The sequence below is a fragment of the Sabethes cyaneus genome, chromosome 2 (assembly GCF_943734655.1).
Source record: "Sabethes cyaneus chromosome 2, idSabCyanKW18_F2, whole genome shotgun sequence".
In the NCBI taxonomy this organism is placed as follows: domain Eukaryota; kingdom Metazoa; phylum Arthropoda; class Insecta; order Diptera; family Culicidae; genus Sabethes; species Sabethes cyaneus.
Genome location: NC_071354.1, coordinates 164,185,149 through 164,208,673, shown reverse-complemented (window position 1 = coordinate 164,208,673; position 23,525 = coordinate 164,185,149). Strand labels below are relative to the sequence as shown.

The 23,525-nt window shown below is 39.2% G+C and overlaps 1 protein-coding gene across 1 annotated transcript in view; it reads right to left on the bottom strand.

The window, feature by feature from the left end:
- Positions 1-197: 197 nt before the first annotated feature.
- LOC128734328 (ubiquitin-conjugating enzyme E2 W) overlaps positions 198-23,525 on the bottom strand; it is a 54,651-nt gene continuing 31,323 nt past the window's right edge. Inside the window, exons 2-6 of the mRNA XM_053828465.1 lie at positions 7,698-7,789; positions 7,515-7,617; positions 1,895-1,980; positions 1,684-1,829; positions 198-1,590 (exon numbers count right to left, since the gene is read on the bottom strand). Of these exons, the coding sequence (XP_053684440.1) occupies positions 1,577-1,590; positions 1,684-1,829; positions 1,895-1,980; positions 7,515-7,617; positions 7,698-7,789 (441 nt within the window). The 3' untranslated portion in view covers positions 198-1,576. The remainder of the gene's footprint in view (positions 1,591-1,683; positions 1,830-1,894; positions 1,981-7,514; positions 7,618-7,697; positions 7,790-23,525) is intronic.

Here is a 23,525-nt window from a genome sequence, read left to right as displayed (position 1 = left end):
TCGATTTGCAAACCTAAACACTGAATCTAAATAATGTATTTTGACAGCTGTTTTCGGAAATCAATAAATTTGCCTCATAAAGATGCTCATATAACGTCAGCTTGAGATTTTTTTAACTGTTTCGACTGCTAACGTGATCAGACTCAGGAATTCGAAGTAATAATCAATAACAACGGTTAAACTTTATACTGTTCCTGTTTCACAATTCTTATTGCTGTGTTTAATAATAAAAAAATATGTAATTATATTTGAAAATGGTTGCCTAATCGTACATAAATTGCTCTACTGTGTTGCATACCTACATTGTGATTCGGGTTACTGCTTAATATTTGCGTCGTAATAAACAGTAAGAATTATATTAAGGTTTTTTCCTCATTTAATTATCATAACAACTACTCACAGATTTTGTATCTTTGTTACAATAATGCTTAATTCATCTGGAACTATATCTATGTTTTTGCTGTCCATTTGTTTTTAAGAATATATACTTTCGATCATAACTGACAGGTGTGGACATATTTCCCGCGCAGCTACAAGTTCTGTATCTGCACAACACAACATAGTAAGTCATTGAATGTAAGCAAGGTTATTCCAACTTTTCCCACAAATCTAATTACTTCCGCCACGGGCCAAGAACACATTTTGGACTGTATAGGTTGTCTAGTATTTTTTTCTCCTTCCTCTCCCATTTACCACACAATATAATCTCTCAATCGTTTCGTCCAACAACATTTTTTTTTAATATGCGCAACGATTGGTATTAGCTTACTATCTCTCACAAGTGTTTAATTTCAAGGAATGTGTATTTAATTTTTGATTTTTCGAAATTGGGTACTATACGTGTACCAAATAGGTTTATGCCGGATAGAAACCTGCGTGCTGGGTTCTTAGTAACTTGATTTATTTATGATGCATTACCAATCAAAGCGAATACAAACAGGGTTGTTGTCCATCAGCGTACTCAGGTTTAAAACGATACCGTGTCTTAAGCTAGGTACAATAAATTACAGTTTATTTTGTTTCTCAAAAACACACCTAAAAGTAAAATATAAAATAATCATGACTACAATTCGTTCACTTCTTTTGCACAATAGCGAAAAATCAAATAGCCGATGGAAACTTTCTCTGTTTGCTTAATTTTGAATACAAATAGATTTGAGCTGCTAGATTCAACGCAAACGAAATGTGAGACTAATTTTGTTGAGCAATAAGCGAAATGCTTCTTTTGTCTATTGTGACTTAACTGCGAGATGCTTTCAATGTGGAACAAAATACATTATTTTATTTTTCAAACCTCTGTTCTCGTTCTATAGAAAATTCGTTTATCCTGTAGAATGAATATAGGAAGCTTCCACAGCTATTTTTTGAAAGACCTACATTAATCGAATTAATTTAAGACAGGTTTATCTATCGTGATTTTCGTGATGGTTTGCGTCTGCTTCAACTGGCGGGTTTTGCACTACTGTTGCTAGTTTGCTTGCTGCTGCGTATGCTGCTAAGTTACCCCTTCCCGGGTGGTGGCATATCGATTCTGCATTTGTATCTGTGTCGACAAAATGTTCTGCCGGGCGTTGCTCTACACGGAATCATCTAAAAACGGAAAATAAAATTAATCGTATGCATTGAAAATGACAGATTCAGGAAGATCAATTTGGGTGCCGTAGCGATACAAGTTTTACTTACCGTGATACCACCATTTGGTTTTCTTAGGGTTTTTGTTGCACGTTTTCACATAAATTCCGTTGTCCGGCGGACGCCGCTTTTCCCGACAACTGCTCAGCATGGACGATATGCTGAGGCAAACTGATTGTACTGATAACGCAGGAGACCTACAGGCACAATGGAGGAAAAAACTATTAAAAATTGATGCTTTAAAACTAGAAGGATAATTTACCAGTCGTCTGTGAGAATTGACAGGCAGATGTGACCGTTGGAATACACGTGCGGATGTACAGGAATATTGGAACCTATGAATGTCACCTGAAGGAGAAAATTGAAGAGGTACATATTACGGTGTATGTTCTGAAGGGTCATTTTCAATAGCAAAGAATCTAGAAATTGAATCCTGCAACATCATTCAAAACCATATCGTTTTTTGTTTGAAACAAGAAATTTGATGTAAAAATCACGTTAATGCGAAAAGTGATGTAAAAAAACTCCGTTAATTTAAAAAACGTCATAAAAAATAACAGCCGTAATTCAAAAATCGTAAAAACGCGTAAAAAGACTTGAGTGTACTGGGAATACCCATGATTTCCTATACCCGTGAACATCCTAATAAGGTTTTTTTTGCCCCTGTAGTCACGATGACCTTGACAAGCGAGTGCTCATCGGCTCTAATCTTAGCAGAATCAGGTCATTTGATGTTAAGTTACCTTAGTATAGGTGTATTCTCAGGCACTTCCGCATGCTTCCTTCATAATAAATTCTGCATTTACAACAACCAAGAATCTTGCCTGGACAAGTTATACGAGTAGTACTGACTCGAGGTGCGTCCTATCCTATTGCTGACCATTGGCACCGGCTTTATCGACCATGAAGCCTCTAGCCGAGGCTAGTCATAAGAATGGTCGAGATGCGAATGAAGTCTTATGTCGAAGAGTCGCTTTTTACGCGGTTTTTTTACGCGACTATTTTTACGCGAATTTCGAAATTTACGCGGTTTTTACGAGGTTTTCGGAATTTACGCGGTTTTGATTTACGCGGGACGTATCCTTTGCGTAAAAAGCGACTTGAGTGTATAACAAATCTTCGCACTTCCTGGCTCTAGAGAACGAGATTGGTTGAAAAGTAGAAAACTAAAAAGCATAAAAGAAAAAAGGGCGAAAACACCGACAGTTAAGCGCGGATAATAAGCAGTTCGGTCACTTTATAGTGATGCTGCAAAAAGAAAGAAGTGCAGATTGCAGAGCACAGGAAAACCTCCCGGACGACATCGCAAATCGATTATCTAATCGCAGTGATAATGTCCATACAGAAAATATTATATGTTACAATATGTATGGGAGTTCGAATCCGGGCATAATTGGCTTCTATTATACCTAGCTTGGTTCAATCCGCGGATCTACCAATTTGGTAAAAAGGCACGAACTGCGAACCTAGCAAATAAGTCCTGCTTCAATGACCCTACCCTTATCTAACTTTCTAATCTTTCCCTTTCGCGCAATAGGAATATAAAACATCTATGTTTGTTTATTTTATTCTACTATTTCCTTCGTCTATTGTAAAAACCGGAGTCTTCGAAAACTTTTAATTTACTTTTACGCTTGTATTATTGGAACAACTTGGGAACGGTCATACCGTAAGTGACTAATGTTTCTTCGATGGGAAAAACTGGCCGACCCTGTTTGGCATAAAGTCATTTGGTATAACAATAACGATCTTTTGGCATAATAGTCATTTGGCATAATTGATAATTTAGCCAAATTTTGTCGTTGAGTGCTGGCTTGCAAGAGGCAGTAATATACCCATTATTGTTTCCATGGCGAATCCATGCGAGGACTAAGAAAAGATAACTCGAAGTCGTTTAGTCGATAAGCAGCTGAATAATGCGTACCGTCGGACCGTCGGTGCCTTGCATAAAATAGATCCTATAATTGTTTACAGCCTGTTATTCAGCAACTCCTATCCCTACCTCTTCGTGTTACCAGCCGGGAAAGAAGGTTTTTTCGAGCTCCGTTGGTCCTCCGGCGAAACAGGAGGGTGGTGCAACAGGCTTTGCAAGCCGCCGCCACGAAAAACTAAAGCAGTGAACAAGAACAACGAACTCAACTCAACTTCCAAGGAAGCACTCGAGTATTGCAGAGCCGCAAGTTCAACGTCGTAGCGCAACAGGGGGTGTGCTGGAAGAACTCCACGGTACGTACGTTCAGAAATGGACATACCATCTACCATAGCTGTAGCAACACACACGAGCTGGGTACAGCTTTCATGGTAATGGGTGAGATGATTGGACGGAAACGGATGATTGGGTGGTGACCAATCAATCCTCGAATGTGAAGGTTGACAATCAAGGGCCGGTTCTTCAACATAAGAATCATCAACGTGCACGGCCCTCACCTCAGAAGTACCGTTGACGACAAGAATTTCTACGCGCAGTTGGAGAGTGAATACGACCGCTGCCCAAAACATGCTATCAATGAAATGCGCCTAAGACTTTGTTGTTATGATGAGTTGCTTGTAGAATCTTTGAATGACTCTCTAGTGATTCAAAGTCGGACTTCGTAACTGGGTAGATTATTAGGTGGACGCCACGGTAGATGAACATTTTGAACAGCTCTTCCGAGTTTCAAATGTCAGAGACCAACAAAACCAGCAGCGTATGACGCCTACAGTTCGTCGAGTCAGTCGCGTGAATTCGGAGGCGCCATCGCTGGATGAAATTGTAGCAGCCATCAAGAGTATGAAATCCAATAGAGCACCAGGGATAGATCGTATTTCAGCCGAAATGCTCAAAGCTGACCCATCTTTGTCAGCCCAGGTGATGCATCAGCTTTTCAGCAATATTTGGGAAACCGCAACTTTTCCGGTGGACTAGATGCAGGGCATATTGGTCAAAGTCCCTAAGAAAGGAGACCTAACTGAATGCGGTAACTGGCGTAGCATCACGTTGCTCTGTATTACTCTCAAAGTACTCTGTAAGGTAATCCTCAACCGGACCCAGGAGAAGATCGACGCTACTCTCCGGCGGCAGCAAGCTGGATTCCGTGCTGGCCGATCATGTGTAGACCATATCACAACGCTCCGCATTATATTGGAGCAGATCAACGAATTCCAGGACTCTCTTCTGCTGTTGTTCGTTGACTTCGAAAAGGCGTTCGACCGACTCAACTACGAAAACATCTGGGGCGCACTTAGGCGTAGAGGAGTTCCAGACAAGCTAGTCCATCTCATCGAGGCTCAGTACGAGGCGTTCTCGTGCAAGGTTTTGCACGACGGCGTCTTGTCCGACCCCATAAGGGTTACTGCTGGCGTGAGACAGGGCTGCATTTTATCACCGCTTCTGTTTCTCATCGTTATGGATGAGATATTAGTTGGAGCTGTTGACAGTAGACCAAATCGAGGATTGCCTTGGAATCCTCTAACGATGGAGCAGCTAAATGACCTCGACCTAGCCGACGACATTCCCCCTTATTCTGCGAGTCACGTGACTCAATACGACAATTGTCACTCGCCACGGCGAGTTGAGTCACCTAGGTGACAACCATGTCACCTACGTAATAGAGATGGTCGGGTATGAAAATTTGAATACCCGAACCCGACCCGTACCCGATTAAGAAAAAAATTAAAAGCCCGTACCCGACCCGAACCCGCAAGTTTATTATTTTTGATACCCGAACCCGACCGCAACCCGTCGGGTACGGATACGTGCCCGGGTACCCGATCATCTTTAGTGTTAAATGTGGTCAATTGAGATACCCGACCCGACCCGTACCCGGTTTCAAAAACAGAAATTAAGAACCCGTACCCGAGCCGTACCCGCAAATTTTTTTTTCAATACCCGAACCCGACCCGAACCCGGCGGGTACGGGTACGGGTGCGGGTTTCGGGCAAATTTTCCGCTACCCGACCATCTCCACTACGTAACAAACCCTTGTCACCTAAGTGAAAAAGCGAGTCACCTAGGTGACAATTGTCACCTGATTCGCGGCGACTCCAGCATAGTCACGTCACTCTTCTCGCAGAATAAGGGTGATTGTCTTGCTCGCACAATGCCGAAACGATATGCAGAGCAAGTTAGACGACCTCTTCGAGAGCTCCCAGGCAGCAGGTCTCACAGTCAATGTAGCGAAAACTAAGTCTATGGTAGTGAACACTGACAATTCCACCAACTTCACAGTAGCGGGACGACAAGTTGAGCAGGTAGACGCCTTTCAATATCTTGGTAGCCAAGCAACGCCCGATGGTGGTACCAAGATTGATATAGCCACACGGATCAAGAAGGCCAGGGGTGCCTTTTCAGGTCTGCGAAACATTTGGCGCTCAAAGCAGATCACTCTACGTACGAAAACCCGAATCTTTAATTCAAACGTTAAATCCGTACTGCTGTATGCCTGCGAAACGTGGTGCGTCTCAGCGGAGACAAGGTAAAAACTGCAGGTATTCATTAACCGGTGCCTGCGATACATCATTCGTGCCTGGTGGCCTGATAACTGGATATCCAATGAGGAACTCCATCGTCGGTGTCATCAACAGCCGATAGCCACAGAAATTCGTGAACGTAGGTAGAAGTGGATCGGACACACCTTGAGGAAAGGAGCGAACGAGGTTTGCAGAGAAGCACACGACTGGAATCCACAAGGACAGCGTAGAAGAGGCAGACCCAGAGGCTCATGGCGACGGAGCTTAGCCAACGACATCCGGGCTGTAGACGAGAACCTGTCCTGGCGACAGATAAAAGCCATGGCGGGTAACCGTCAGCAATGGAGATCTCTGATTTCATCCCTTTGTTCCGCCGGACCGGCGGACATGGACACATAAGTAAGTAAGTAAGCCACGGTAGATGACTTAGAGCGATACGGACAAATATTCATTGAACCCGTTCTATTCCGGCTTTCAAATACAAGTTATGAGTATTCCAGACGATACGGATATTTTCATGTATTAGTCATACTAATGCGCAGAACAATGCTTTAAAGCATTGTGGATCTGTAGTGTAGGACGATTTTTGTGATGACGAAGCTCTAATGATGACAGCAGTATACTGTTGGTTGAACATGAGGTTGCACTTCAACGGAAATCCAAGATGACTCGTCTGAACGACGCGTGCGAGAATAGTTCCGTTCATCTCATTTAACCATTAATGAGATAGGGACATTACAACGAAGAAATGTAATAACCATGCATTAAGCTATGCTTATTGTTAGTTTGTTTCTATTTCACCTATTAGCAAAAGTGTCCAGCAATCGGTAGCAATCGTCGACAGATTTCACAACTAGATAGATCTTTAGATCGTTGACATGTACCAGTACGCATCCGGAAGCTAACAGAATAGCAATGTCGTTGAGTGCAATGCGAAACGCAAAGGCCTCAAGTTATTGCCTTGTGGGACACCAGAAGTATTACTGAACGTACGCTAAATTGTGGTGTCTGGTACGATCAGAAAGGTATGAGCTCATACATGAAGTTGGTCTATCACATACCTCGAGTTTAGAGAGCTTGTGCAAGAGTATGAATGTCTCTTAGCAGAAACTTGCCACACACTGAAAAAGGCTACAAATCGTAGCTGAAATACACGAATTCGTGACAGCAGTTAAAAAAATAGAAAAACTCAAAGGAATTCATATCCGATGCGTGCTCTGTTACTCTCTATTCTGTTACAAAAGTTTCATCGCAATCTGGGATCCTTTAGATCAAAACTGTACAAGAATTTCAAAAATTCTCAGATAATAAAATCCACAAGTATGTACAAGAAAAGTGACCGTATTGAATTACGTCAAATTGATTCGTGATATAAGGAATTAGAATGGTATGCAGTCCAAGGAAACGTTTTTTTTTTAACATAAGATACTCACCTCCGGCGAATCAAACGGATATTTGTTATTAAATTTAAATAACAGCTGAAAATGTTCGCCTTCGTACAGCGTACCCTCCACACCATCGATGTTGATTATCCACCTGTGGAAATAGGAAAATTATAGACATTTAACTGACGCTCTGTTGAATATAACTTATGATTGAACCAAGCAGCAACTTACTGGGTTAGGTTTTGACTAACGCTTTCCTCGTCCACCGTCACTCCTGGGGGAGGCTCTCTGATAAGGGACATAAGTTCTTTTTGTAAACGCCTCTGTAAATCAAACAATAATGAAATAAAAATATTAGCCGCAGTCCTTCAGTCACTTAGTTACTATAAAAGTACTGAAGTCACGAGTTTGTGGACGGTAGGTAGGTACTTTGGTTTGAATTAACTTGCCTCCCACCGGGTGCTGTCGAGTATCAACTTTCGATTGACTGTCGCTGCCTCCTGTATGACGGCACTGGCTGTTGAAGAGATGCTCTCCGATTTTGAGGGTTTTTCTTTGCATACTCGAAACCGGTTCAACATGGTGACGGTGTTTATTTTACGTTAAACTTTAAATATCACAACTATTCGAGAATTTTGGGGGTGGTTTTCAGGCTCGAGAAAGCCGAACAATTCCTATGTTTTGTCTATCTTCTTCTGCGTTCGCATGAAAATTTTGTTCCCTAGATCTGAACCATTAGACCGGACTGGTAATCACTCTGCAATTTTGAAACCAATATTATTTGGCTATTCAACCGTACGATTGTTTATCTGTTGCTAATCAAGAAGACGCGTTATTCATTTTTCTTTGTGTCGAACTATTTAATTGGCATTTCTATATTTGGTTGCTATGACTGATGCGTTTCAAGTAGTGATAGGCGAGGTGAATTTAAATAAGTTTTAGAGTTGTGTTCCAATGAAGATCGCAATATATATGTATCTGATTTTGCAGATACTTTTCATTTCGGCTACCTACGTCACCATCTCTGTTTTTTTTTGGTCACGTTTTGGCTTTTAAAGTGACACTTTTCGAATACATGATTGGAGACGGAAAACGAGCATGCTGAGAGGTAAACAAAGCGCCATTAGTCAACGGGCCAATAGATGTAATATTGATTGACGCCATTCGTGTTCGGTGGGCCGGTACTAGCAAGAATCGCTCTCGATAGCTAGTTGCACAACCGAAAGCTATTATCGATTATACGGGCGAGAACATTGACATAAATTGTCAAGCATGACAAAAACTAGTTGACTAGTTGGAATTGCATGAATAGTTCAAAGCTCAATTTTGAATTTGGCAAAACAAAACAAAAGCAGCTTCATTTTCTAGTTTTATTAAAGTTCCCAAAATACCATTAACACAAGAGGGCGAATTCCTGCGGAGTGTTAGATCGTTCAACTTGGTCCACGCCATCATCCAGCTGTCGTGATTTTGTATACAGCCAATGAACCGGCAAGTGTAGACAGCTTGCATGTGATGATGGAGATATTAATGCTAGTAATTAAAACGTGTCTGGGAGATGAATCATTATGACACTTATCTCACGCGACGATGAGATGAATCGTGTCTGGGAAACATGCATTTTGCGCTCGTGGTAATGTGCTAAGATGATCGAATTCGTTTACGGCATCGTTGAAATTTGAAAATATACCTACTCCTACATGACGAAGTGCAAAGGAAGGAGGATCAGAATTTTGGCAACTAAACATAGAACGCAAATGGGATGTCAAATAATATTTTAATGTTTATTTCAATGATGTTTTATCGATACTGATTTGGATACGTGAAGTCACTCAGCTTTATAAATAGAAACTAATATTCAATCTATAAATAATTACAAGATTTATTCATTAATTTTTAATCGGAATGCATTTTCATTTGCACGACTCTTCGACGAAAATGTACTTATTACATTCTTAGATTGTGCAATCTACGGATCAGCGCAAATTAACTCATAGCAAGCAAAATCCGTAACGACAAAATTACTATCTGATTGGCGTTGCATTAGTCCGTAGCATAAACAACTTGATAATGTTACTTGTTCTAACCAGATATATTTCCGCTGGCATGCAAACAAAGTGAAATTGACGCCAAGGATGAGGATGCTTATTTTGAAATGCTGGATGACTTTCATCTGTCTACGGAACGGAGAACTGTTGCTCTACGTACAGTATAACATTGTTTGACCGAGGGCTAAAGCAATTAAGATTACAATCTCGCTAAGCTATGCCGTTACCACTGGGCAGCGAGGATAAGACACGACAATAGTGCAATGGAGTCATTGAACGTTGACCCTGAGCGCTAGGTTTTCTTTATTGCACAGGAGAACCAAGAGGATTAAAATCTAGTAATGATACAAAGGGAAAGCGGAACCATCAAGGGAAACAATGTCTTGATGTATTATCCAACACCAACGATTTAAAAAAAAATAATTTATTCTTTGTTTAGTGACAGAAAATAGAACTCAATTATCTAGTTTGCGAAAAACGAGAACTACAGACAAAAGGCGCAAAACTGCATTTGTCAAACTATAAACGATACTTTTTAACTCTACTGAATGACTGAATCATAGCATGAACAACAGAATAGAATATAAGAATTGCACTTCGGTCGTTGTTTCCCCCCTCAAAGTGCATCCCTTTACCAGACGTTGGTGATCAACGCGTTGGCGGGGCTCTACTAAATACATGTGTTCACTCTTGATCCCGACAATGTGTGTACACTGTGGAACATTTGCATCTTAACCTAGTGTGGTTTTAGTAGTAATGCAATCAATTACTGACAGGCAAAATAAATACATGAACCAATAATTGAGTTCATGGGAAAGTCTGAAATTGAAAGTTAATGCACTGTGTTTCAACGATCATCGTTTTCAGCTTTGAGATGCTACGAAACTAATAACATAGTAAACGTAATCCGTGAGACTTTGTGAGCGATGCGATGATGCTCATTCTGTAGGGATGGGAAAACTATTAGTAGAGGTAATCCGGTAGAAGGTAGAAGCGACACCCTCCTCTAAGTTGTTTTTTTTTTGCAAATTTTTTCATGTATCCTGTGGCACTTGTTGTTTCTTAGTTTCAAGTCCCGTCCAAATAACAAAACAAAACCGGATAGCATTGAAAAAAAACAATCCTCGTAATATTTCTTGAGCGAGATTTAAGCGTTTTCGTCGAAAATCCGATACTTTTTGCATATATGATTCATCACAGATTATATTTTTATTCTATTTTGTGAGTTGATTTTAGAGCTATAAAACTTTATTCTGAAATTTTGAGTTATTTCGGGGTAAAATGGACAAGAAATCATAAGTAACCTGAAGACTACTTTTGTAATTGATGTGAGCTTTGCTTCTCGGCTCGTATTCCACTCACAGTCGAAGATGGAAAGTTTACCAGAAGTAAGCTATTTTGAAAAGGGAGGACTTCCTCTAACTTCTTCTGATGCGAAGAACGATTAAAATTTTGATACAGAGCAAAAATTTATCGGGGTGAAGGTAGGTGGGCTTCGCACCCACGATCTTTCGATTGGTACCTCACTGTTTTCCTAACTAAACTACCGCCGCCCGCATTATTAGGTACTTAATTTGGTTTTATCCTCCCAATTCCATCGCTCCCCGTATACGCGCAACACATTACCTCATGCGACGATATTATTTGTATGGTATGAGAGCAGTGTTTCTAGTACCGAACAGATAGACTGTTAACCAGGCTTCTACCGTGTTCTGCTAAAAATCTCAATTCTCGGTGCTTTCCTGGCAAAGCACAGAAGACGAATCGATTTGCTCTCTCTCTCTCATTCGGATGTTACCTTCTCCAACGCGACGAGTTTTGTTTTGCTTTTACAGTGCTTTGCTGCTTTGCACTGCCGGCGAGTGAGCATCAGTTTGGTTCCATCTTTTTTTTCTGCCGGACCGCTACCGAATGCATGCTCTCAAAGTCACGGAGCAAATCGTTCCAGACCACATAATTGCCTATCGCCTGTTCTCTTTGGGACACGGAACGAATAGTCTCGTGTCTCCAGTGTGCGAAGAAAATATTAGCTCTGCCTGTCGTTGTGCTCCTTCTGCGCAAGATGAGTGGTCGTAAGAGAAAACAGTATTCAGGCATCGATCGGAGGGAGAGGAAACAGTTAAACAAAAGCACTTGATAGTTGTGAGAAGCAAATTGCTCTGCCTCTATATGCATAAGATGAGCAAAATTAAGCCTGCTGTTATCTTCTCGGTCAGTGTGACAGAAGCAAAGCCGACGTTCGCACGGCACGGTGAACAGTCGAATACCAAGCGAAAGATCATGGGCCACCTGCCATCACTCCGATATATTTTTGGTCTATACCGAAATTTTTCACTCCACTTTTTCACTGATGCCTCGCATCAGACTCTTCCTCACTTTCCAAAATAGTTTACGGCATGACCGCGTACCTATCGCTATAAAAATGAATTTCTGTCTGTACGTTACTTATAGACTCGGAAACCACTGAACCGATCGGCGTGAAAATTTGTATGTAGGAGTTTTTGGGACCGGGAAAAGTTCTTATGATGATTAGGGCCCCTCCCCCCTCTAAGAGGGGGGGGGGACTCCCATACAAATGAAACAAAAATTTCTGCATAACTCGAGAACTAATCAAGCAAATGGAACCAAATTTGGCATGAGGGGGTATTAGAGGCAGGATTTTTTTCTATGCAATACTGAGACCCCTTTCTCCTTTAAAAGGGGGGGCTCCTATGCAAATGAAACACGAATTTCTGCATAACTCGAAAACTAAACAAGCAAATGAAACCAAATTTTGCATGTGGGGATTTTGGAAGCAGTAATTTAGGTGTATTAAGACCCCTCCTTCTCTAAGAAGGGGGTAACCACCCCCTCCCCCCAGAAAACACCTCTGTCAAGGTTAATCTGTTTTCCTAGGTCTACTGACCTCTATTACTTTCCTTCAATTGGGTCCGAACGAGCGATAGCGAGAGGATCACCCCTGAGAAATGGTACATTCTGCGTATTCCGCAAAACCCTATATTCCGCGTTATGGTCAACCGAGAATTGGTTTTCCGCAAAATGGTATTCGGCCAATATTTAAATGCAAGTCGCTTTATTTTATCTGGCTAAGCAATTGGTTGTTTTCTGGGTATGAAAGGGGGAAGGTAATGAAGATGCGTCCCAACATAGCTCTAGCCATCTCAAGTTCCTACCTAGCACCTCCACGTGGTCGTACCCAGTAATGCTCTTTCCTTAAAAGGACATGAACGACTACGAATTTTGAAAAAAAAAAATTTTTTTTTTCAGATTTTGATTCTGCAGTCTTTTCCGCTTATTTTGATACTAAATTTGTAATGATCCGACCACGGGAAGTGGCCGAAAAACGAGCATACACATAAGCATTCCAGTGCGGTGTGGAACAACCTCGGCGGAATAAAACGCCGCTCCTGAAAAACCATGATTTTTAAACTTTATGTACCTTTTTCTCAGAAACTACCCAACGTATTGAAACAAACTTTTTTTATTTTGTTGGTAGTAGCTTGGCAAAGACTTTTATAACTTTTAAGGTTTGTAAACGAAACACAGCCAGAGAAAAAAGCTCTTCAGCTCTTCAAACTCTTCAAACACCTTAATGGAAACATTGACCGTACAACTTACTAATGATGTACATGGATATTGTTGGGCTGATGTACATGCAGGACTGATGGAAACTCAAATGATACAACTATATCTGATTCAAAGGACTGCTGGTGAGCTCGTTCTATTTTTATCCATATTAATTTCATTTCATTATACATCATGCGGTAAATTCATTATATGCATTATATGATAAATTCATAAATACGCAGGTATCATATGAGTGGAAGACTGGAGGATGGAGTGAAGAGTCAACCGGAATCACTAAAAGGAAACTCCTGAAGGTCTGAAGCAATATTTATGTTTCACTCTTCGAACAAACAAACCATCACGTGGGTTAAGGCTGGTGCAGCGAAATTGATTGTTACATGGAAGAATCCTAATGCTGGAAGGAAATTCTTATAATCCCGGAATGCACACAAGTGTCTCCGCGTGTGGCTCCGCCTAATCCCTGTTGGTCCTTCTACAATAGCTTTAGTGTGAAATTCATTTGACAATCAAATTTGGATCTACTGTAAGTCTACCCACATACACTGGCAGCACCTACAACTGATGGTGGATTCCCCCCCATACATACATACTAAGTAATGGGGGAGATGTTTTCTACTTTAATGTGAAGAAAACTTGAAAATTTGTATATTAAACTACCCATGCTTTCATAATTACGTAACTGCCAAAATGAATCATCTAAGGTTGAACTCCTTAGAAACTTGAAAACTCGACATTGAGCAGTTCCACGTGAAATAGGTAAATGACAAAATTTGAACCTTTCTGATTTAGGTGAAACTTTACAAATATGTTGATTGAAGGAATCAGGAAATGATTGAAGGAAGTATGCACCTTCCACAGGTTTTGGCGCCATTTTGATTCAAGACTCATTTTTAAAAAGGGCGTATTTATTTTCATCTATATTATGTTTGAAAGATTGTATCTCGAAAACTATCGATTTTACAAAAATTATGTCTAAGCAAAAGTTTTAGAAAATGGATTTCTGAACATGAAATAAATATACGCTGAAAAAAATATTTTATCAATTTTTCAAAAATTTGAAAATAAAACTTAAAATCGAAGTATCAAAAATATACCATTTTTGAAAATTTTTAAATTTTTTTTTGGAAAAAATAGAAGCTTTTAAAAGTTATCCTGAGATGGAGCAACTTTCATGGACGGACTTCGTACAACAACGACTTTCATGATATTTTTCCAACTTGGGATTTTTCAAGTAATATACGAATTTGTAATACAAATAACAATTCCTTATGTTATTTACAACAAAATTGGTCATAATAATTATTTTTCTAAATGCAGCCGTTTTCGAGATATTCGGAGGAAACGTTAGATTTATTTTAATTTTTTTTGTTAAACACGTCTTTTTCATATGTTACTCCAGTTGCCGCACTGTTTCTATAAAATTTCTACATTCTACATAAATAACTACATTTAATTTCCTACAACTTATCCGAAGACATCTTATTGATTCAACCTTTCGCTTTTGAGTTGTGGGTATTTTGAAAACTGTATTCGAAAAAGCAGACATCAGCGTGTTAATAACTTTTTGCCGCGTGACTAAACATAACAAAAATTTTGACTAAAATAGTTGAAAGTATGTTGAATATATCATTAGAGTTTTACCAAAATAGATTAAGAGATTACAGTGATTTCTCTGGAACAAGAGAAAGCGCACAAAAAATTGGGCACTTTCTTCGAAAATCTAAATGCTTCTCATCGATGGAGCGGTAAACAACTTGAAATCAAACATTCGACCGTATCCCAAGTAATTAAACGTTCAAGAAGTATCAGATAACAAAACGGAATGATGACAGTGGTAGGAAACGCGGCATCTCTTAACCTATTTTGGTAAAACTCTACCGATATAAACAAAATACTATCAACTATTTTTAGTCAAAATTTCTGTTATGCTTACTCACGCGGTAAAAAGTTACTAACTAATTAGCGTGTCCAGCTTTTTCGAATACAAAATACCCACAACTCAAAAGCGAAAGGTTGAATCAATAAGGTCTATTAAATTGTAGGAAATTAAATATAGTTATTAGAAATTTTATACAAACAGCAACAATTTCCGAAAATCGACAAAAAAATTTCAATCGATTTTGTCTTTCTTTTCGTAGTTTTTTGCATATAAAATAATAACGAATACCATGGTGCATCAAAATCCGGACGGTACCAATATCCGGACACCTTCACTAATTTATCCTTATTAAGTAGTAATATATCCAATTTATGAGGTGTAGCTATGTGGTTTACTTTGCAAATATATCTAAGATCGTTTAAACATAATCGGTGGTTAAGTAGGCTGAGCGAAATAACTTAAATAAATCCAAACGTAACGTTGGTGTCAAACAGTGTTTTTCTTCTGCGAGTTTTTTAGATAACTAAAAAGTAGTGCTTTCGCGATTTGAGGTTTTGGGAACTTATTATTCAAAGAAACCAATTTTTTTAAACTTAGCATCGACAAAGAGGGTAAATTTTAATTGATAGAGATGGTGTCATTCACTAATGTGTTAAAATAAGGTGTATTTTTGTAAATAATTACGCTGTCCAGATTCAGAACCATGTTTTTAAAACCGGGCATGTTTGACTATTGATGGTAGCTGCCTCATGTTTTTCTTAGAAAATGCGAAAGGACTCGTTGAACCAGGCAGAAGGTGTGGTACAAGAAGGAGCCTCGATTGATGGAACCGGCAAAATATTTGGAAATCCAAAGTACTTTAAGGCATTTAATGTAGAAGTACTTAATCACTTGCATTCTCTGGTTAGGTAAGTGAGCCAGTGTCGTACTTGACTAGAATCATGCCGTTAATGACACAAAAGTGCAATTAAAAGTAAAAAATTGTGCAGTGAGATGATTGTTTAATACTACATGTAACAAGTGATAAGTTGTTTACTTTTGGGCATACATTTCTTAGACAAAATATGAGAAAGTTTTGCCTGTCCGGAAAATGATTCAAAAGTGTCCGGATATTGATTCACTGAGATGTGAGGTGTCCGGATTTATGAACAAGACAAGCCTATTTATTTTTCTTATTTTAATGTATTTTATTGAGTTTTTATTGTAAAATTGATGTGTTATTGCAAATATAAGCTTTATATTTGATTATAGTATGAACTACTAGAATGTTGCGAAATTATTGTTTACGGAGCATATTAAAAATATGACCTGCTTAAGTGTCCGGATATTGATGCAGCATGGTATATAAAAAGCAAGAATAGATTCAGTTTTCCCGTTTAAGCTTTAAGTAAAACTGGTTAAAACGTAGTTTTCTTTTTGCTAGATTAAAATAATCTCTTTATTTTTTTTTCGCCCCCCTTCAGTTGACCAACACCGGCAGGACAAAAACTTTTTTAAATATTTATAATGGCCTTATATAGAACCCTTACAGGTTTGTCACGACTTTCTGTTTAAAATGCCATGCTGAATCTATGATAATAACTCTTGAATTGTATCGTACAGGTTTTCCTAGTCAATTCTCTAAAATTGTTTTGAAATAGCAGAATGAATCGCAGAACATAGTCTTGGCACTACATTCAGGCGGAATTTGACCTCATGCTTTTTTGTTTGACAGACTTCGCAGTCAACTGTTAGCGTACATGACAATTACGGGGATAGTGCTATGGATAATATTGACTCTAACAGTATCTCCCAGTCAAGAATCCAACATAGGACAACTTGCTTGTTAGACCAGTGTTGTTCCTGAACTCTCTTCAACTGGGAGGCGGAGATTCCAACTGGGAGGCCCTGACCTAACTGAATTGCCAATCGACAGTAATTTTTTACGTCCGAGTGATTACCTTTCTTGTATATCAAGGTTAGATGAGAAACTCTCCACAGAGACGGAAAGTAACCACTACAAAGGGGTTAAGGAGGTCTGGAGGAGGAGTTTCTTGGTCACTAATCAAAGTCCCTTTAAAATATAAATCCTCACACAATTACTACTTAAACTTTAATGGGTTTTAAATTACTACGGGACTCGATTGGGTTTAATTTATCAGTTTTCATGTTTTGCAAACGAACGTAGAACTAGCACAACATATGCACGTCATACTGCTGCGGTCGCTTTAGTTTACGATCCTAAAAACACAAACCGCAATTAACACTGCCGCAGAAAACTAAAATAAGTTTTCCGCTTTCCGCCTAGTTACGAAAACTTTAAAGTGCGCTGTACGCTGTATATATAGCCGAGCAAACTACACGAGCCAAACACCCACCCACCCGAGAAGAAACCGTAGTTCGTTCATTAGTGCTTGACTAACCTCTTCGTTCCTTCACCACCGTATATCTGTGTCTGTCGAAAAAGAAAAACACGAGTACTACAAACAACGATCAATCTCTGCGGCCAACCGAGAGCCGCCCGCTGCCATACGTTTTAAAGTGGATAAATTTTGTTGTTGTTTCAAAACTAAAACAACACCTATTAAAATGAATCGAAACTTGTCGGCAGCAGCGTGGTCCCCGTAGCCGGCCCAGATTTCGTATTTACTCTACGCTGTATGCGGTTATTACCCGTCAGCCAGCCGGTTGCAGCTGTATGCTGTGCGAACCTCGTATTAACGTGTGAAGATCAGTAACCAGAAAGTCGGTAAGTTGGGCAAGTTCAAGTGCTCCCATTACTGAAACAACATCGATCGAATGGATCGAATTTAGGCTGGAGAAGAAGTTGGCCAACAATCAACGATTATGCAAGTTTCTCTGTAAGCTAAACAAGTGAAACATAAGCCAGTGCATCGTAGTTAGGAATTGACCAATTTTGAGTTCTCCTAAATTTAAAATAGATTAATAAAACTCAGTTCGGTTAGTAGCGATGGAAGGGTGAACGCTAATCATCCTGACTGGGCTCATTTGTTCCAAAACAGCTGATTTTTTTTTGAGAGCAAAAACTACTAGGTCACGCCTTCCATTGCACATAAATATAAATAATAACTAATAACTTTCGAACAGGAGGCAAAGGAAAGTTAATAGCAATAAAACAAAGTAACAGTATTGAAATTTATACCAATGCCATTTCAGGTGCGGTTACCTTGCAAAAGCAAATATTGGTGTATTGAAAATGTTAATTAGGCTTGCAAACTTTTGCATTCGAAGAGGGCCAAACCACAGCAAGCTTAAACGTTCCTCTGACCAGTACAGCTATAAAAGTGACATTTGCACTGTCAAGAGGCTCCGTCGGGATAATATAGAATTTACCACGAAGGAAAGGTAATGAGGAGTCTGAGAATAAACCCAGGTTAAAGTCACTTGACGTCGAATGACATGATTTCTACCAAGATTAGAACCCCACACACTACTCACTTGTCAAAGGAGACTCGATAACCTTGGGGCTACCGATCTCCCCAAGCTGAAACGTTAGTCAAATCCTAGAAAAATGCAATTTCCTTCATCTTTCAAAACAACTTTGAGTACCTTTAAAAAACAAAGCCTAGGTGCTACATTTCGTTATCGTTATCGAAACTTGATCTTCTGTTTTTATATGACAGACTTCGATTTTTCCAGTTAAGTATAGCATGATATGTAGCATAATAAATTTTGGTGAAATTCGACGCTCACCTTTGTGTTCGGTTTGATACGAAAAAAAGTGACTAAGGAATGCCAAGTTTAAACTACACGTAACTGTTTGTTCTCGTAACCTTTGAATTAACAAACGTAATCGCAACATAATGAAAAATTTATGAGTTGCAAAAAAGCTCAGTAATAAATCATCATAAATCCATATGAAATAAGCACATGATTTAAATTCGCTAATAACACTGCATCGTACATTAGACGCATGCCTTGCAGTTGCATTTTACGACCCCCGCCTATTGCTGCAATGCGCACACACGCGATCTGCAGCTCTGGTCGGCTGAGTTGTAGAATATTCCATAGATCAGCCGCCAGAAGACTTTATTTGGGAGCAACCACAACTGAAGGTATTATTAGACTGATGCCGCACATAGGTTCCGCAGGCACATGTGCTGGTTGGTTTGCTGGTCTCTAATAAGGAAGCACAGAAACACCACCAGACTAAAACCACAACCAACAATGCTTACACCGCCTGTTGAACTCACGTGTGACCATAGCAAAATAGTGATAAAAAGAAGAGAAAACTGCACGATGTTAGTAAATAATGCCGTTTTAATACCGTTGATGTGGCTGCACTGCTTGGTCTTTTTTTACATTGCTCTAAAGAAGTGAACAGCGGGAAGGTCAATGCACTCGATGTTGCACATGATGGGTTCTTTGTTTCGTTACATTGAGGAGAAAAGAAAAATACAGAGTCAAAGTTGTTTACCAGAACGGTGTAGATGTAAAATACTCTAGTAGAATTTAAAAACTATGGTTTTTGATAGTTTACATTGAGATTGATACACACTGGATGAAAACGGCAGGCATCTAATGTAAATAAGCTAAGCTTAGTGTACGAAAATATAAACTACTTTTTAGTTTAGTCTCAGTTGAATTCCAGAATCAACGAGAAAGTGACGAGAATCTGCCATTGTTGTGCTGTAGGTTGCAGAAATAAATGTAGGCCTGGGCCAAAAATATGGGCATTTTTAGAAATTACGAAGACCAATAGCGATGGAAGTAAGAGATGGAAATTGGATAATCCTCGTTTTGTGGAGCTCTTTTAGAATATATTTTTACGTGCTCGGTACCGCAATTTAAAAACAACCATGCGTCCACATTTTCTTTAGATTTGATGGATGCGTCTTCTTTATCATCAAATTAATAATTTAAATAGTATACAAAAAATAGACATAATATACAATAAATAGACATAATATAGACCCTTTTTGCACACAGGACACATTCCGCGCAAATTAAAACCATATAAATTCTGCATTTTGTCCAAAAAAACTGCGCGGATGTCGAAATTTGCGTAGAAAACTGCATGAATTCCAAAATAATTACAAAAATCACGTAAATTTTAAAATACGCGTAACTTCCGAAATTTGTGTAAACTTTTTATTTTTATTATTGTCAATTGCAAGGAAAATTGTACCATCCAAAGTGCGATATCGCTCATAAAAGTGCTATTTTGCATTAAATCGTTTCGGTATCTTCGGCACACTTTTTCGTTATCTTCCAAGCAATAAGTGCGCCGAAGAGACCGAAACGATTTAAGTTAAAATAGCACTTTTATAATGGGATCATTCAATAATGACGTCCATTGCTTATAGGGGGAGGGGGGTGTCAATTTTGTGATGGATTGTGACAAAGGGGGGGGGGAGGTGGTCTAGGCAAATGTGACATCCGTCGAAAAAAATGCATTTTCATCAAAAGGCAGCAAAAATATGTTTCTCATTCATTCATCACTCATTGATTTATTTCGATTTTCGAACTTATTGTTCCAGCTGACGGCGCTTGAAAATCAGGCATAATTTGTCAATGTTAAATAGATAGACCACGCGTTACATTGAAGGATCAATTTACACATCAATTTCAGTTCATTTGCAATCAATGTTTCTAACTTTTTACTGAATATTGGATAGAAAAGTACAAGGAACTCTAAAAGCTATCGTCACGATGTAGTGAAACCTGCTTCGCCGACGTAGATTGAAGCTTGTTTTGAAGCAGAGTCATGCTGCTTCAACTGAAACCAGTGCTGTTAATATTCATCAGTATAACGTTCAAACTTCTGGATTTTCAGTCTACCTTGCATTGAAAATCTGCTTGCTTTGATCAAACGTACATAATAACTATATACAGCAAGCATGAACTTCATGCACGAGAATATAGAATATCAGCGCACTGTGATATTGTAACAAACTGATATTCACGTTTGAGCAGTGAAAATCAATAAAAAACATTTATGTTGTTATTTAGCATCTATTGCGTTCAGCTGTTGGACATAAGATTTTTTTTTCATTTACTGCATTTAAAATTGTTTTTTTCCTGAAGTGAATATCACCTTCTGGGTTTGAAAATCACTTTCTGCTGTTCTATTTTCACGATATATTTAACTTGTATACCTACTATGATGAAAATCACTGTGCATTTGTACATACGAAACTCAGAGGCATAAAAAACAATGTATGCTAAGAAAAAAGATTTTCTGTTTTGCTTGAAATTCGGTGATAATTAAAGGCCCTGACTGAAACCAAAGCTTCATTTTTTCATTGAATAGTAACAATTTGCAATTGAATGTTGTTAGAGCCCTTGTTCGCAGTTTTTATTTTTTATTAATTGTTATTTTATATATATTTTTTTAATCATACGTTAACTCTTAAAAGGTTCAGCTAGTTTTATAAACCACTTTTTACTTTCAACACGCTTTTCATTTTTATTTTGAGTTTGTGTGACGTCCAAAGGGGAGGGGGAGGTTGAGTTTTGTGACACAATCGGACAGAGGGGGGAGGGGGGTCTAAAAAAGCAGAAATTTGGTGAACGTCATATTTGAATCGTCCCTAAGCGATTGCGCACTTATTGTGTGGACAATTTTCCTTGCAATTGACAATACACTGGTTACATTTCAACGCAGTTTGACGAGAAGAGAAGAATTCCCGAAAAAATGAACATTTGAAACGATGAACATCCCTCATCATACCTAAGGGAGACATCTGCAACGAGTCACCTTTTTACCTAAATTTTAAAAAAATTAAAAATCACTCTACAATCCATTTGAAAGGTATTCCCTTCTAGTTGTCAGAAAAAAGTTTTAATCGTTTTGGTAATATCCCAAATTAGTTACAACCACGAACGCGAAGTTGGTATTTTGTCTCACTGCTCCCCAATACTGTATTGCTATTCATCGATAAAAGTACGGATCCGGTTCGAAACACTCGTAAAGGAAATTCCAAAACGTCAAATTCGCTGGCAATTCTTTTTTAACTGAAAATTATTTTATGAGAGTGAGAGCAGAGCAAATTAAAACACACGCTTTTGCATTCATGAATTGATCGTAAGTGATACAATCCAACACGAATAGCTTTCACTTTGAATCATCGCAATGAGTTTTGATGAATTAGCAATTTTAAGAAATAAGCGAATGCGCTATCGGATATCAAGTTTATTACATAGAATCGTCAAAAAACTTGTAACAATTTTGTTACTTTTCCAGTTCAACGTAAGCAACTAAAATACTTGAATTTTTTTGCGGAACACCTGAAGACTTAAAAACTTACAAAAATTATTTTAACATATTATTCATAATTTGTTAGCACATATGATATTGTATTAGGTTTGCATTTCATTGAAACTAGCTTGAAACCATTTCATTTATCCGTTGGCCGCTTGAAGTAACAGGTTGTGTCTTCATACTAGACGACTTCATATTTATCATATGTGACTCGAGTAACGTTTTATCTTTAATCGAGCTATGATTTTTGGTGGTCAATCAATTCTCGAATGTGCAAGTTGATAATCAAGGACCGGTTCTTCAACGTAAGCAACATCAATGTGCACAGCCCTCACCTTAGAAGTACCGATAACGACAAGGACGAATTTTTCGCGCAGTAGGAGCGTGAATACGACCGCTGTCCAACACATGATATCAAGATCGTCATCGGGGATTTCAATGCTCAGGTCGACCAGAAAGAAAAATATAAATCGTTGATTGGAAGGTTCAGCGTACATCCGCGGACCAACGAAATGGGACTAAGACTTATCGACTTTGCAACGTCCAAGAACATGGCCGTACGTAATACCTTCCTCCGACATAGACTCCTTCACAGGTACACCTGTGGATCACCAAATCAAACAGAATCACCGATCGACTGTCGGCAATCGGCACTTCTCAGATATCATTGACGCCAACGAGCCGCTAACGTTAACTTGCACCACAACCTACTGATGGTGAAGATGAACCCAAAACTCTCCGTTGTGAACAACATTCGGTTACGACGCCAACCTGCTGCCGGAAGAGGACGAGCTGGGCGAAATCCCTCACGAGGACTGTTGGAACAGCATCAAAACAGCCATTAGCAGTGATTGACGATGATTGCAGGAGGGTGATGGATGTGGAGAACGCTGCACGGACGGCCAAGATGCACAGCGCCACACGTTAGTATGAGGAAAGACACAGACAGAAGAAGATGCACCGAACTCAAACCTTCCGAGAGAACAAGCGCTGCCTGGAAGAGCAGGAGTATGCGGAGTTGAAGCGGATGAATTGTTCTCAGGAAACTTGAAAGTTTTACCAGAAACTGGACGGATTCTGCAAAGGCTTTGTGCCGCGGGTCAAAATGGGTCGGGATAAGAATGGCACTATTCCGACGAATGATCGTAAGATGACCGAAAGGTGAAAGCAGCACTTCGATGAACACCTGAATGGCACCCTGGCGGAGAACCATGCTGGCGTGGAAAGCCATTTTGACGGTGCGATAAACGGAGAAGAGGTGCCAGTCGTAACGATAGGCGAAATTAAGGAGGCCATTACGTAACTGAAAAATAATAAATTGGCTGAGAAGGAAAGCATCA